The sequence below is a fragment of the Falco cherrug genome, chromosome 1 (assembly GCF_023634085.1).
Source record: "Falco cherrug isolate bFalChe1 chromosome 1, bFalChe1.pri, whole genome shotgun sequence".
Taxonomy (NCBI): Eukaryota; Metazoa; Chordata; class Aves; order Falconiformes; family Falconidae; genus Falco; species Falco cherrug.
Window position 1 is genome coordinate 17,915,648 of NC_073697.1, and position 14,849 is coordinate 17,930,496.

The 14,849-nt window shown below is 44.8% G+C and overlaps 1 protein-coding gene and 2 long non-coding RNA genes across 16 annotated transcripts in view; 1 reads left to right on the forward strand and 2 right to left on the reverse strand.

Annotated features, from left to right (window-relative positions):
• LOC129735311 (uncharacterized) overlaps nt 1-4,480 on the reverse strand; it is a 114,331-nt gene extending 109,851 nt beyond the window's left edge. For 3 of the 10 annotated variants that reach the window (XR_008730733.1, XR_008730738.1, XR_008730737.1), the window contains exons 1-3: nt 3,426-4,473; nt 1,817-1,967; nt 896-1,009 (exon numbers count right to left, since the gene is read on the reverse strand). This is a non-coding gene — a long non-coding RNA (uncharacterized LOC129735311). Of the gene's footprint in view, nt 1-895; nt 1,010-1,816; nt 1,968-3,425 lie in introns of all 10 variants that reach the window. The other 7 variants (XR_008730743.1, XR_008730734.1, XR_008730740.1 and 4 more) reach the window with 6 other exon arrangements.
• Nucleotides 1-8,546, forward strand: part of KLHL8 (kelch like family member 8) — a 23,989-nt gene extending 15,443 nt beyond the window's left edge. For all 5 annotated transcript variants that reach the window (XM_055701042.1, XM_055701040.1, XM_055701049.1 and 2 more), the window contains 7 exons: nt 57-243; nt 914-1,057; nt 2,261-2,372; nt 4,462-4,630; nt 5,214-5,373; nt 6,351-6,552; nt 6,992-8,546. In XM_055701042.1, the coding sequence (XP_055557017.1) occupies nt 57-243; nt 914-1,057; nt 2,261-2,372; nt 4,462-4,630; nt 5,214-5,373; nt 6,351-6,552; nt 6,992-7,115 (1,098 nt within the window). In that variant the 3' untranslated portion in view covers nt 7,116-8,546. The remainder of the gene's footprint in view (nt 1-56; nt 244-913; nt 1,058-2,260; nt 2,373-4,461; nt 4,631-5,213; nt 5,374-6,350; nt 6,553-6,991) is intronic.
• LOC129735313 (uncharacterized) lies at nt 8,365-13,758 on the reverse strand. Its single transcript, XR_008730746.1, has 4 exons — nt 11,565-13,758; nt 9,529-10,517; nt 9,176-9,232; nt 8,365-8,503 (listed from the first exon to the last, which is right to left on the reverse strand). It is a non-coding gene; the product is annotated as an uncharacterized LOC129735313 (long non-coding RNA).
• Between the last annotated feature and the right edge of the window lie 1,091 nt (nt 13,759-14,849).

Below are 14,849 nucleotides of genomic sequence, written 5' to 3' on the forward strand. Positions count from 1 at the left end.
AATGGTGAGACTCAGTCAGTTCAGCCAGTTACTCCATCTGTGTTCATTTCTGTCAGGTACGGCTGCCTCTCTTGCCCATTTGTTTCCTTATGGGTGTTGTGGCAAAGGAAGAGATTGTCAAGCAGAATCTAAAATGTAGGGATTTGCTGGATGAAGCAAGAAACTACCACCTTCACCTGAGCAGCAGGGCAGTGCCAGACTTTGAGTACTCCATTCGCACAACACCAAGGAAGCAGACTGCTGGTAATTAAATGTGTGTCTGATTATCCAGTAGGGAGTGGTGTGCAGGAAAGGCGGCACATCTGTGCAGGGTTAGATAGCTTGGTATAAATGGTTGTTAATGACTTAACGCAAAATTGGGAAAGCCATCATGTACCTGATGTGCTGCATTTTCCTAGCAAGTCTCTCTCTTTAAAGCATTATTTATTTATCCTGATCAGCTCTATCTGTCTATCTGTATTAAAGCTAGAACTGTTAACTATGGTATGACCAGGCAGTATGCTTAAAGCTATACCGAGAACAGTGGACACTTACCTTTTGGTGCAAGAAGGTTGAGCTAACTTTTAAACTCTTTGGCTAACCTACACCATAAGTGAGCAACGAATGTTAGACTGCAAACCCTAATTTTTACATTGTTGCAGTTAACAAACCATCTGTTCATCTCCCTGAGCAAAATCACAAAAAGTATGCTTAAAATACGCATTGGTTTTGCAAGAGCATAGATAGTTAATTGCCATAGCAGAATGCCAAGCAAAGGCCAAAATCCAGCATCCAATTATGCAGGGCAATGACCATGCCCCTTAAAGTGAAATACAACCTCTCCCAAACTACTGTATTTTCAGTTCGCTCTGCTAGACAACTTTATCCCCCATCTTCCCACTAGTTTTCTGGAAACCTGTTTTGTCTTCTTCAGGTGTGCTGTTCTGTGTCGGTGGTAGAGGCGGATCAGGTGACCCCTTTCGCAGCATTGAGTGTTACTCTATCAGTAAGAACAACTGGTTCTTCGGCCCTGAAATGAACAGCAGAAGGCGGCACGTGGGCGTGATCTCCGTGGGAGGTCAGTAACCCTATTCAAAAGGCATTTGTTTGCTCCTTTTGTGGAATTCATACTTTTACTAAATAAATCTGTCTTGCAATGGCTTAAATGTTGGATAGTACTTAGTTTAGTAAAGCTTCTTCCCCATGAAGGGGTTTTTGATTCTGAAACAGTCTGAGAGCGTGCGTATTGGAGAGATATTACTGCCAACTGAGGGAGTCGGGGTTGTTTACCATGGAGAAGCCTCTGGGGAGACCTTATTGCAGCCTTTCAATACTTAAAGGGGGCTTTAGAAGAAAGAAGGGGACAGGCTTTTTAGTAGGGCTTGATGCAATGGGACAAGCGGTAATGGTTTTAAACTGAAAGAGCATAGATTCAGACTGGATACAAGAAAGACATTTTTTACAGTGAGGGTGGAGAAACACTGGAACAGGTTACCCAGAGAGGTGGTGGATGTCCCATCTCCAGAAATATTCAAGGTTAGGCTGGGCAGGGCTCTGAGCAACCTCATGTAGCTGAAGATGTCCCTGCTCATTGCAGGGGGGCTGGACTGCATGACCTTTGATGGTCCCTTCCAAGCCAGACTATTCTTTTATAAATTATCTATTCTATAGAGCTTCTTGCCTTAATAGGTGATTTTTTTAAAAAATCTATTTATAAAGAAACGGCGTTATACAGCAGTGTCACCCAGAATTTGTTAGTATGCGTACTAGCTCCCTTCATGCTGAAATCCGTACAGGCAAGTCACTAAGACCATAACCCTTCCAAGGGCAGACCTACCTTTCTTTTTGGGTCTCCATCTTCTGAAACCAGGTCTGTGCAGCCCACAGCAGCTTGGCAGCCATGATGCAGCTTTTCCTTGCACACAGTGACCCCTGTGTCGCTGTGGCAGAAGAGCGGTATTTTTTTCCCCATAGGAAATCTGGAGAGACTGATAGAAATGTCCAAAACTGATCTGACCTGCAGTACTCAAATTATGGGAAGATTTTAATTTTTTTTTATGTATCTCTCAAGCTTTGTATGAAAGTCCACTTTAGAACAGATCTCTGGTTGAGTACAGCATATAAAAATATAAAGTCTGTACTTAATAAAATCCTGATACTGAAAACATTTGAAAACTTTGTTATTTGAGCTTTTTGTCTCCACGTAGGCAGGGATATTACATAAATGAAAACTGAAACGTTGCCAAGCAATTTCTGTATTGTAAGATGCGTATGTGTTCAGGTAAAGTCTATGCAGTGGGTGGACATGATGGAAATGAACACTTAGGAAGCATGGAAGTATTTGATCCTCTCACAAACAAGTGGATGATGAAGGCATCAATGAACACAAAGAGGTACGTGTCCTGTGATCCAAAATTTAAGTCCTGGTCTGTGATACATCATTTCTTGAGGATGCGGAAAAACATGTCTGTCCTGCCTTTGTTTGGGTTTCCAAACTGTGCTAGTTTTAGGAATATTTTTTTCCTATTTCGGGGCTTTACGCTGTCAAACACCTTTATTTACTAGCTGTAAAGCAGACTCAAATCTGCATTGCATACTTGTGTACATCACATAGTTGTGCATAATGTACTGTATGTATTTCAGTGCAAAACTGTGTAATCCCTCTCTCCAGGGAGAGGCCCTGGCTGGTACCATTGGTTATGTTTACCGTTTGGCTTTCTTTTGTCGCTCTACTACCCTTTTCCTTTTTTCTAATTTTGAGGGGGCTGGCTTCTGGAGCAGAGAACTCTTCTGTTCCAGCTGTGCTTACGTGCTGGTATCTAGGGCCTTTCTGCTGTGCCTGATAAAGAACTTAAAACTGATTAATTGGTTCTGTAAACTTTTTGCTCTTTTTAAGAATGAGCAAGATGACTGCCTGCGGAATATGCACAGTGAATGAAATACTTCACGCTCAGGAAACCAGTAGCTGCCTATGTTTTTGCCACAAAAGGCCAGAAGCACTAAGAAAATGGAAGTCAGATTGATGATTTTCTTGCCTTTTGATATTTAAGATTCTTTTAAGGAGCTACTGGACTCACAGATCTGTAGTTTTTTGTTTCTGCTGTCATTTAAATCAGTCTCCTTAATTCTACATTCCATTTTGCTGTTTGTTGTTTCTAAAAACATCATGTACAAGTAGGAGTAAAATATCGAGCATGGTTCTTGAAGCTATTTGTAGCTGTGACCTAATCAAAGTAGAAGACCCAGACACCTAGAAGGTGGCTTCTTGCTCCTTTTCCTCCCTCCTGCCATCACCCCAGGGCATATTATCAGCAAACATCAGGCCTAGATTTCTGTGACATCTTACTTGGTACCTTGGTAAAGGAAAGGGCTGCTGTACCCTGGCTGTGCTCCACTCCTTCCATTCACAGAGGTAGTGTCAGAATACTTGGTTAAAAAAACCTCACCTGCCACCATTGATGGCATGCGTCTGTGTTACCCGCTGAGGCAATTTAAGATAAGGCCAGGATATTGCCACAATGTTTGTTCTGTAGAAAGATTGTGCCTCCCTTGCTCCCGCCTAGGTATCTTCCAGCCTGCCCTCTTTGTAATGAGACAAGAACGTTCTTGGTGAAATGGTAAATCACCTGTCTGGGTAGTTAAAGCAGAAACTTAATGCTTACATTTCAGACCATACTTTTCATTTTGTAGTACTGATTGTACTCTCATATTGGTAGATTTAGTAGGAAAAAAATCTGACAACTATTTTAACACAGACTTAATAGAAAATAACAGAATGGCAGAAATTGCAATTAAGTCTTGCAAGAGTTCAGTCATCTAATGTCCATCGCAGGTTTGCTTTTTAATATGTATTAATATCAGCCCCCCCAAAATCATTTCCAAATTGTAGCAGCAGCTATACCAACAAAGTTAAAACCAGCTGGCTTTGGTTCTCCACCAGATTCAGTAAAATAAGATAGGAGGTGTAAAATTCAGTACCAAGACAGAGAATTCAAATGACTAAGACAGTCTCACATATCCAAGCATGTAAGTAGAGGACTTGGACCTGAGGTGACATTCAGTTAAAACAGTATTCCATGCCCTCCTGCATTTTTTTTGTTTGTTTTTTGTTTTTCAAACTGGAGCTTTGTCTTCTTGCAGTCTGAAAATATTCTAGCTGCAACAGTCCTGTTCATGGATCACACAATAACATACAGGTGCCTGGGAAAGCTGAGGTGAATTTAAGATAAAACTCTGGAGCCCCTCTAACGGGAGGCTGCCAGCACACAAAAGGCTTTCAGGACAAAGCTGCAAGACCGCGGCAAGAGGGCCAGCCACAGTTACTGGTCATTATTTATTATCAACTTCACTTTTTAAATTTTCATTACCTTTTTCCCATAGTTTGAAACAGGCGCCAGTCAGGAAACATTGCACTTGGCATGTCTTTCACGTTGCCTTTCCTTAAGGATTTGCACTGAGGTATTGATCCTTTGGTTTTCGTAGGAGAGGAATTGCTCTTGCCTCCCTTGGCGGCCCCATTTACGCAATAGGAGGTTTAGATGACAACACTTGCTTCAGCGATGTGGAAAGATACGACATTGATTCCGATCGATGGAGCGCAGTCACCCCAATGAACACTCCCAGGGGAGGAGTGGGCTCCGTAGCCCTGGTGGTAAGTGACCGTTTCCTCCCAGGTCGGGGCCAGCTGAGGAACTAACCCGCTTTCAAATCTGCTTTTACAAGGAAGAACACAAGATTTAAACAAAACGCAGCTGGTGGTGGGTCTCTGCATCTCTAGTCATCGGAGTCCTATGGCACTCTGCAAAGGGTGAGGATACAGGATAATACTCATATTGAATTGAACTGTGCTCCCTGTTCCAACAGTACTTGAGGTCTTGGGAGCAAGTACGAGGGCCCTTCTAACATCAGGCTAATATTTCGTGTCTCATCCAGCTGACTCCGGTTTGTTAAGTTACTATGTTTAAAGGTACTGAAAACATCTGCACTTTAATCCCCCTGTCGCCATGTGTACTCTGCAAAATATCTGCAACTCTACATAAATTTTTCACTTCTTTAGTTGGAAGATAGCATTTACAAGTTTAGATAATTAAGTCTGTTGGAATTCTTAAATAAAAGTAAATAATTAGGACCGAAAGGATAGACCATATTTTCCTATACTTGTCACATTGGCTATGGAAAGCTGAGTAAATGCATGCACATTATGAATAATCTTTCTCTATAAAACTCTTTTCCAGAACCATGTTTATGCTGTGGGTGGCAACGATGGTGTAGCATCTCTTTCCAGCGTGGAGAAATATGATCCCCATTTGGATAAGTGGATAGAAGTGAAAGAGATGGGTCAGCGAAGAGCTGGCAACGGTGTCAGTGAGCTCCACGGATGCTTGTACGTTGTCGGTGAGTAGGGGTGTGGCATTTTGTGGTGCTCTCTCTGCCAAGTACTGGCATTTGGAAGAGGCTGTTGTTGCTAGAGGGACCGGGGAACAGACAGACCTGACCTATACTTTGTGTTCTTGGGGAGGAGAAGCAAGCAAGCACAACCAGGGCACACTTAGATGAAGGTGTGTTAGTGAGGAAATAAAAAGCAGTTCCTAACCCACATTTCAGGAGGGCTGTATTGTTCAGGACAGTATGTCTATATAGAAAATCCTCGAGACTTGAGTTTCCTTTTAGGAAAACGATTCTTATGTTCGCACACTTTTAAAGCACTCTGGTTCTATTCTGAGTGTAGACAACAGCAGCTTTTTTGCGTGGTGATTACACTTATCCCACAGCCTGTTGTCCTGTTCTGCCCTACCTTGCATTTACCTGCTTTTCCTGAGGGAGAAAGATGCCAGGTGGGTAAGCCGCAGTGATAGTTGCAGAGCTCTGCCTTGTGTATTACCGTGGCTAAAATAGTTTTGAGTAAAATGCTCTTCTGACAGTTGCCCCAGCAAGGGGAATGCATCACTGAAGTCTTATTGAGGATTATTTTTTCCTACTCAGCGATGCTGTGATTTGAAAACACCACCAGAATGTGTTTTGTTCAAGCCAAAATAAGATCAGGACCATCCTTTTACTGGTCTCAGTTTTCTTCTATTCCAGTTTAGAAGCTGTCCCATTATAACTATGTGTAAGATGAATTCTAGGAGAAAAATAATAGAAATACCTCTTCTCGTAACTTGGGTAGAAGAAAACTGTCCCTCTCGGTGATGCTTGTGCAGTGACAGGAGGGAGAGCTGTTAGATTAATTTTTAAGAGTTTGTAAAGTTCACGTAAAGAAATAGAGCTGGACACTAGCCTACTGAATGCTAAGAATAGCCTGATAATGCCAGTGCTGGATATCACCAGCGCTAGAAGTGGCTAAAAACCGATACTGTGCTGATTCTTTGCAGGTGGCTTTGATGACAACTCTCCACTGAGCTCGGTGGAGCGCTTTGACCCACGCAGTAACAAATGGGAATATGTAGCAGAGCTTACAACTCCGAGGGGTGGTGTTGGCATAGCGACGCTGATGGGTAAAATTTTTGCAGTTGGAGGTCATAATGGCAATGTGTACCTGAATACAGTGGAAGCATTTGATCCCATAGTGAATAGGTAATTTAACATGTTTTATTTGGCTTAATAAGATAATGAAATCTGCCGATATGAAAACACAACATAACAGAAATAATGTGCAGCTGGAGTCTATCTATTGTTTCCTGGTAATAATTTTGAGTAATATTCATGACTGGTGATGCAGGAGTGCTGCTTATGGCATTAGGTGGTTCTTGTAAATATTTAAGCACCACCTCTTTATCTCCATCCCTTGTCCTTTTCCCTTCCTTCAATAAGAATCTACATTCTTCTGGTTGTTTCAGTCTGATTTTGCGCTAAATTTACTCAAATAGTACGAATAAACCAGCGGGGTGTATTTTTGTGCAGAGTAAACAGCTAGGCCATATAACAGAATTTCAGACACAGAAAATAAATGCTTTCAAGTTGCTCAGAAAAGACAGGAACTTACTTCTTTTTTCCCCTCTGCCATCTTCCTCAGGTGGGAACTCGTTGGCTCTGTGTCCCACTGCAGGGCAGGAGCAGGCGTGGCTGTGTGCTCTTGTCTCAGCAGCCAGATCCGGGATATGGGCCAAGGATCCAGCAGCGTTGTTGACTGCATGTGAGCTCTGCTGCCTCCTTCAAACTCCAGAAGAATGACGGCAGAGAGGCACTGCAGAGCTTTTAAACACCGTGTTTTGTATGGTAGGTTGAGAAATGAAAACAATACGTTTTCTTTGTGAAAATGTTACCTTCTGCAACTGTAAAGCTTTTGGTGACTTTCTGTCAATAGTGATACAGCAAAGCCTGTGAAAACATGGAATAAAAAACTCGCAGGGGAAAACCTGCCAAGAGCTACAATCATCCCATTTTTGAGAAGTTTTAATTTCAGAATCATTTGAGGCAGCTGTTGCAGGGACTCATTATTGAACTGTAAACCAGGCACGGGGTGAGGAGAGAGCGCTGCTGTTAGTAGCACTGAGCCTTACCCCAACAGCCCTGCTGCATGTTTTCTGGAGGATGGGAGTGCCATTTCAAGTAACTTATTTTCAGGAATGCAGTCTTAAACATTTCCTAATTGTACAAGGCTTTGTAACACAAAGTGTCTCAAGTTTTAAAAGGTAACAACAGCCCTGTTCATACTACGGTAACGCAGTGGCAATTGCAGGTACTCAAGTCTGACACCTGTCTAAGTACTTTCTCAAGCTAATACACTTAGCTGAAAAGATTCTTGACCTGAATTTAGCCATTGGAACACTGGAATTCTCAAGTCTTCAATAAATTTATACTAACTACCACCGCCCCTCCCAACAAGGGCAAGTTTCTGTTGAGAGGTCATTCCTGAAGCAGCCAGTGTAATTTGTCCTCCTTTGAGATGAAAGTGTGTGAAAATGTAGGCTTCAGTGGTGTCTGAATCACTATTTTTATACAAAATGGAATCACATAATAAGAATTGCAGTATTTTGTAAAGACCTTTAAATGCAACTCTAGGAGATGACAAGTCCAATTTCAGTATCCAGTAGCAACTCTGTGGCAATTCTGGCTCTCTTAAAATAGTTAAGCCAGGAAGATCTAGCCTCAAACCAGGCAGATGACTTTCAAGCTTACGCAAACCAAAGAGAATCGGCAACAACAAGAATTGGAAATGAACCAGTACTTACATCAAAATTTGAAATAGGAACTTAATAGTGCTGTGTACAAAGGTGTCTTGTTAACGCAGTCAGAAACCCTGAATTCTCAATAAAGTCCAGCTGCGAAGACTGCAGATTCCTGTTCCTCCATCACCTTGAACAGACCAACAACCGACAATCCTTTGTGACCAAAGTTTCACATTGCCAGAATGTGCCAAGTGACAAGGGAGAGCAGCAAACTTCTCTGCCTTCAGTGCCAGGGAGGAGGCAGGAGAGTACGAGCATAAGGCACGGTCCTGTTTTGCTGTTGAGTTACCATCGTTTAGCTTTTCTGTTTCAAACAGCTTGCACTTTGGTAGCACCCAGGGACAAAGCGAACGGTACTGTAAATAACGAAACATTGCAATAAAACATTTGTACTTCAAAGCACCTTGTTTATAGTATGACTGGAACATGCTATTTTGGGGAAATATTACAACACGGAGTATATTTTGGTTTCTGCAGAGTATAATTCTCACCAAGAAGCATTTGTCAACAGGGAAAATCTGGTGCTACAGCCCCGAGCCGTACCACCCTGCTACCGCTCCTGTGCAAGGATGTGGTCACCTCCTGTGGCTCGTGATGTGACTGGAGGAGGAGGAGGAGGGGTGGAAAGAAGAGGTGCAGGTTCCCTCTCTGCAACCAAACAGGTTCTTCTATGGATGTCCTGGCTAACAAAACTTAAGGGGGGGGGGGGGAAAAGGCAAGTTTTCCACAAAGGAACATTGACCATGAAACCAAGTAGCCTGGCAGTGCTGCCTGACAGCTGAGAAATTTCTCCTCTGGGTGCCAGCACCCACATGCACCTGGGCCACGCGGCAGCAGTCGCCTTGCAGGCAGAGGGAGAGGCATGTGCTCAGCAGAGAGGCTGGCTTACAGCACATCACTAGCACTGTACCCTGTGGGAGGCTCTGCTGTCAGCCCGGCAGCTGGAGGTCAAATGGTACTAGGTCAGAACGCAATCATGAGACAGACACTTCTGGTGTATTTTGATTCACACACACACACACACTCACCCCCAAACATCCGTGCTCAGGCTTCTGGAGGCATATTGTTAAGGACTGGCAGGAAAACTGCAAAAAAGGTTTACAAGGAACAACCCTGTTGCCAGTATAGCGGTGTCTACATTATTAATCTTGGGTGACACCAGAACTACAAATATTTTGTGCAGAACTGTTGTAGAAACACTATTGCTGCAAATGTGATAACGATGTCAAAATATATATATATAAAATGTATAGGATTACTGTGGCAGCAAACTGTAATGATTTACCTGCATATAAAGCTGTTGTGGTTTAACACACACCAGCAAACTCATTTTTCTTCCAGTCCTGGCAACAGGATCACGATAACAAAGTAATAAACCTACCCAGGCTGAGGAGCAGAGCAGCCCACGCTGGTTCCCCGCGGTGAGGCAGCCCTCCGCCGGCAGCAGGCTCTAACTCCCACCGTGTCTTCTGATTTAAAACGAAACTTGGGATTTGCGACAGCAAAGTCTTCAAACATTCGGGGTCATGAAGTCATTGCATCTAAACACGATGCGCATTTGATCCCGAACGTGGAACTGCTCTTGCTTCTGTTTATGATGTTTTTCCAGCATCTGAAAGCCTTGACCTCACCCACAAAAATCATGAACCCCAAGATGTCTATTAGTACATCCTTTAAACACAAAGAAAAAATTTTGGAAGAATCAAGCGTGGCCACAGTTAACACTGAAGTTTCCGGCCTGCTGACTGTAACCACGTCATGGGCTTCGGGAGGCGCGAGACCAGACTCTGCACCGCTGCTGACCAGCCCACTTTGGCCACGTGTCTCCAGCAGGCACGCAGCCAGCATCACCCTGCTGCCCCAGCGCCTGGGATGTGCTGCCTCCCCATCCTGGCTCTCCTGCTGCTCCTCACCTCAGGGCTTGGACTGTGGCCTCTCAAGTCCTCCCAAACCGCTGCTGCCAAGGGCAGCGCATCAGCTACCGCACTACTCGCAGCCACGTTTGTATTTGGAAAATTTTAGTCTGAGCACTTTTACGTACAGGAGATCAATAAAAAGACAAAGATCTCCCTTTAAGTTAGATTTCTGATCACTACATTCACATAGTAATTTCTGGTTGTATTTTTTTCAGGAAATGCTGTAACAGCACAATCACACAAGGATCTTGCATGTATTAGTGTTTGTTTCTGTTTTGTAAAATATGTCCTTTCAACATAATGTTAAATTCCTACCTTATTTATGTTCAAAGGGGATTGCGAAAATTTGATTATGCTTTCACAGCTTCGAATACTTTTGAATATTGCTCTTCCCCAAAGGCATCCCATTCCTAACAGAGCCATGCTTCCAGCAAAGCTGTTTGGATTAGACACCCTGCGGAAGTATTCAGATGCAGGCAGAAAACATTAGAGGACGATGCACATGCTACTTGCATGTTTAAAAACGTAAACAAAGTGTATGTGTGCCCTCTTAGTCCCGTCAGGAAGACTACAGACTTTCCGAAGACAGCTGAGAGAAAATGATTTCACTGAAATCTCTGCCTGTAGAGGGGGGTGCAGCCCTGCACGTAACGAAGCCCTCGCCGAGGACTCTGCAGACGCTGCGTATTTATGGCACAGAACCAACAGGCAATCAACCAGCAGCCTCGGGCTGCTGCATGGACGCAGGAGTTAACAATGATCCCAGCCAGGCGCTGGAGGGATCTGGTGCCTGGTCTCCAGGATCTTCTTTCAGATGCAGTGGGATCTGGGGGCAGTTATTGCCCTGTCAGCGTTGTTAGCCCTTGTAGCGTGCACACACGTAGGGCAGACTGAACACGTCAGAAGCAAGTTCTTCACCAAAACCGAGGAACTTGTCTTGCTTATGATCTGGTAAGACACTTTTTTTTTTTTTTTTTAAGAGCAGTGGGAATGTAATTAAATAAAAGCACAATTGCCACCAGCATGACTGGCAGCCGACTCTGCAAGCAATGCTTGGGCTGACCAGCCTTGTTATGCTCAATCCAGCTGTGTTCATGTGCCAACAATACAGATGCAGGCAGTCCAGCAGCTACACGGCTATCGAAGCCCCAGGAAATTTTATGAGATCGCTTTGCTGCTCTGAACTTTCATGAGCACTTACTGAAATTCAGGCTGCCTTCCTGCATCCCAGCTGCAGGGCCTCAGTTCTGTGTCTTCCCTCCACTTACAACAACATTTTGACTCTGAAGTGATTCCACCTCTTCTAGGAGCTGGAAACAAGACACGTGAGAAAAATCATGTCAGCAAGCAAAAAACGGCAAACCCTGAGGAACAGGAGGCAGGCTTCGCTGACTCGGGAACTCCTGACTAAGTAAGTTTGTTAAAACTGAGTGCTCAAAACGCAACACTTGTCCAGTGCAATGTAATGAACCACTGTAAGAAACAGAAGCAGTTGCTTTACCTGGTTTGCTGCCCGTCCACTGTCTGCTGAGATGGCTGCAGGATGCTCAGTATCATCTCGTGATGGGACCGTGGCTCCGACACCAAATGACACTGAGATTCATTTTACAAACCGGTTGTCATCAGGTGATAAAAATCCAGCCGATTAACCTGTCCAAGCTTAATTAGAACAAGTGCCTGGGAAGTCCCTAACTCCAGACTACTCCTACAGTGAAACGGGGTTTTCTATCTTCATTTAGGCTGAAACAGCTTTCAAAACCACTTTCAGCATCGCTGCAGCGCAGTTTTGCAAACCCAAGTGCTTTGTTCCAGCTGCTCCACTTAAATTTTTTGCTGGCTACTTTTACCACAGCTGCATTTGTTTTCTAAACCTTTGCATGTTCTCCCAACTGGAACTGGCAGCAAATGGAGCACTCTTCGCCAGGAGATGAAACTGGTATTTCTTTGTAATTCTTTCCTGGCTCTGTCAGCGAGGTTGGTGTTGCTGCTACTTTGCAGCATTTTAACACAGCTCCTTGGATTCCAGATGCTTTTGTTTTAAAGCTGTTCCAGCACAAAAAGGGGAAAATAAATTAAAAAAACCAACTCAACAGGCAGCTATGTAATTTCTGCCATCTGACCTGTCTGGTCTGCAGGGGTTGTATTCCATCGCTTCCAGCGAAAAGCCTACGCAAATACATACCTGCCGTAGGTTTTCCACCAAAATGTGACTCGATCTTTCAGTAAGCGCACACACCCCACGTCAGGGGGTGCGGCAGCCAGCGTCCCCACAGACATATTAAGACACGTGCACGGGGCGGTGATGCAGAGAACGCGTGCGTGGCTGTGGCTGCCTGCCTGCCTGCCAAAGCACCCCTGCTACCTGGCAGCGTCCCACAGGAGAATTTCTCTGATGCTTATTAAATTAATGGTCCTGAAAATTAATACTCTAAGCAGGCAACTATGCGGCTCTAGCCGTCCCTGGGAGTGGCAGCAAGGCTTGGCTCTGGTTGCATAGCCAGCAAGAAACATTTTTGTGTCTTGATTTGCTTGATGAGTAAGGCTTAACCTGGGCCAAGAATCATAAGCAAATTATCGTCCAGGACACATATTTTCCAAGAAAGGAAAAAAAAAAAAAAAAAAAAGGACAGTGCAAGTCAGCATACCTAACTCGGCATGGGCTGCGGGGAGAAGGTAACTGCAAATCCATGCCCTGTTCTGACACAGCCCGAGCCAGATCTCCAGCTGAGCAGCTGCCAGATGGAACAACAGCACGTTACAGCTGCCAGCACGATTGCCTCTGGATGTCGCATCACCATCGCACACGGCGACTCTCTCCTGCTTCTCACTTTAGTGCAAGTGGCTGCCAGCTCCCCCGCCAGAATCTTGGTCAGTGCAGGTCAGAAAGGGCAGGAATGGCAGAGCCGAGCCGAACAGCCCTTCTTTCTGCCCGTTCCCAGCGGACATCCTAGCCGCTCTGGTGCTGCCGTTTGGTTCCCAAGGTCTCCCTGTTACCTCCAGACCACCGTGCCTCTTCCCTCTCTCTTCCCTCCTCCTTTCCCAGCCCTGCACACCTGGCTCTGCTTCTCCCCAGCCAGTTTCCCTGCACTTTATCACTGCCCACGCAGCGCGGGCAGGTCAGCTAACCATAACCCACCCTACCCCATGACTACTGACCGTCTACAACCCCGCGCTCCAGCCCCTCTGCGCCACGCACTCTGCCCTCCTGCTTGCAAGGCTTGCAGGCACACACCCTTCGGGCTTTCAGGCGAAGCCCCTTTCACCTGGGCACTAACACTGCTCTAAGGCATGCCAAAATTCCCTCCGCTGGAGCCTGCCAGAGGGGAAAAAAAAAAAAAAAAAAAAAGGAAAGCTGGTGAGAGCATATGCTTGCCCTGCTCTGTGGCCACAGCAACACGTAACACAGCCCTGCTGGAGTTGTTAGCCAGGGCGCTGCTACCTCCAGCCCCTCGGGCTCAGGCTGCCATTCACCCCCCTGCACGCACGCGGTGCCAGTTCACACCAACTGGTGACCGATTTTTAGTAGAAGGTTAGTTACTTCATAAAGGTTTCCTCATTGAAAGAAGGTTGAAGCTGTCTGACAAAACAAACCCATAAAACAGAAGACTAGTTCTGATTTTTTTCATGCTACCAACCAAAAGGCAGCACTGGACTACTATGCATGCAGTCATGAGGAGAGAAGAAAAAATGGAAGATACATACGTACCAGGTATCCAGAGCCCCCGAGGACACTTGGCCCACTAAAACATGCCCCGGTCTCAGGCAAAACAAATGGGATTCGAAAACATGCTTGAATATTTGCAGAAGTAGTACTTACAAATGAATGCCAGCATCACAGTCTCATCAGGATGGATGCCCGGAATTTCAGACTTCAAGGTTAAAAACCTCAAAGCACACATTTTGGTATCTTCCCTCGAAAGGTGGCAATGAGGTGAAGGCAGGGGCAAGTTTGTGCTGAATATTTCAAGATGTTCAACAACACACCAAGAAGGTGTGCAGCACAATCACATTGCACAGCCACATCACCGCCCAGCGCCGAGCGCAGCTGCACCCAGGGGCTGTGCTTGTGCAGCCAAGGGCGAGCAGAGCACAGGGGAGGCTGACACATCTCTGCTTCCGATCAGCAAAGCAAGAAATTCCCCCTCCCGACAGCTTGTTTTTAATTTCTTCTTTACAATTTTGACCAATATCTCTTTCATCTGAAGAATGTAAAGACAAGCAAGTAAAAAATTAATATTTTAATTTTTTTTATATATATATACACACACACACGGAGCAATTCATCCTCAGTACAGAAGACAAACAAGCAAAAGATTTGTGGCACAATTTCTTTGGAGAGTTGCGGCATTTTTTTTACACTGTATCACTGACCTGATTTTTGTCTTTTCCAAGGACTATAAAAGGCAGCTACTTCTGATTCACAGAGGCCTCAGGGGGCAGATTCTGTGCTGAAGTCAAACACATCAGTCTCCTTCCCTCACTTATTTGCACATCTTTTCCCACTGGAGACTCCATTTTGCCAGAGGTTTGGCATCCTCATTTCTCCCCCAGGCTCTGAGACATCGCGCCTCTCCGGCACCCAACTTCATGTGTCCCAGCACGTGAAGAGCTGCCATGAGAGGGAGGACTGGCACATCACTCCCCACAGGGCAAGCACCATTTCACAGATTTAAGAGCAACGTTCCATGCTCAGGAAACCTCACTGTTACTTTTTAAGGATATTTTCACTAAGAATTGCAGATTTTATTTACGCTCTAAGATGATCGAGTAAAGCGGGTTGAAAAAA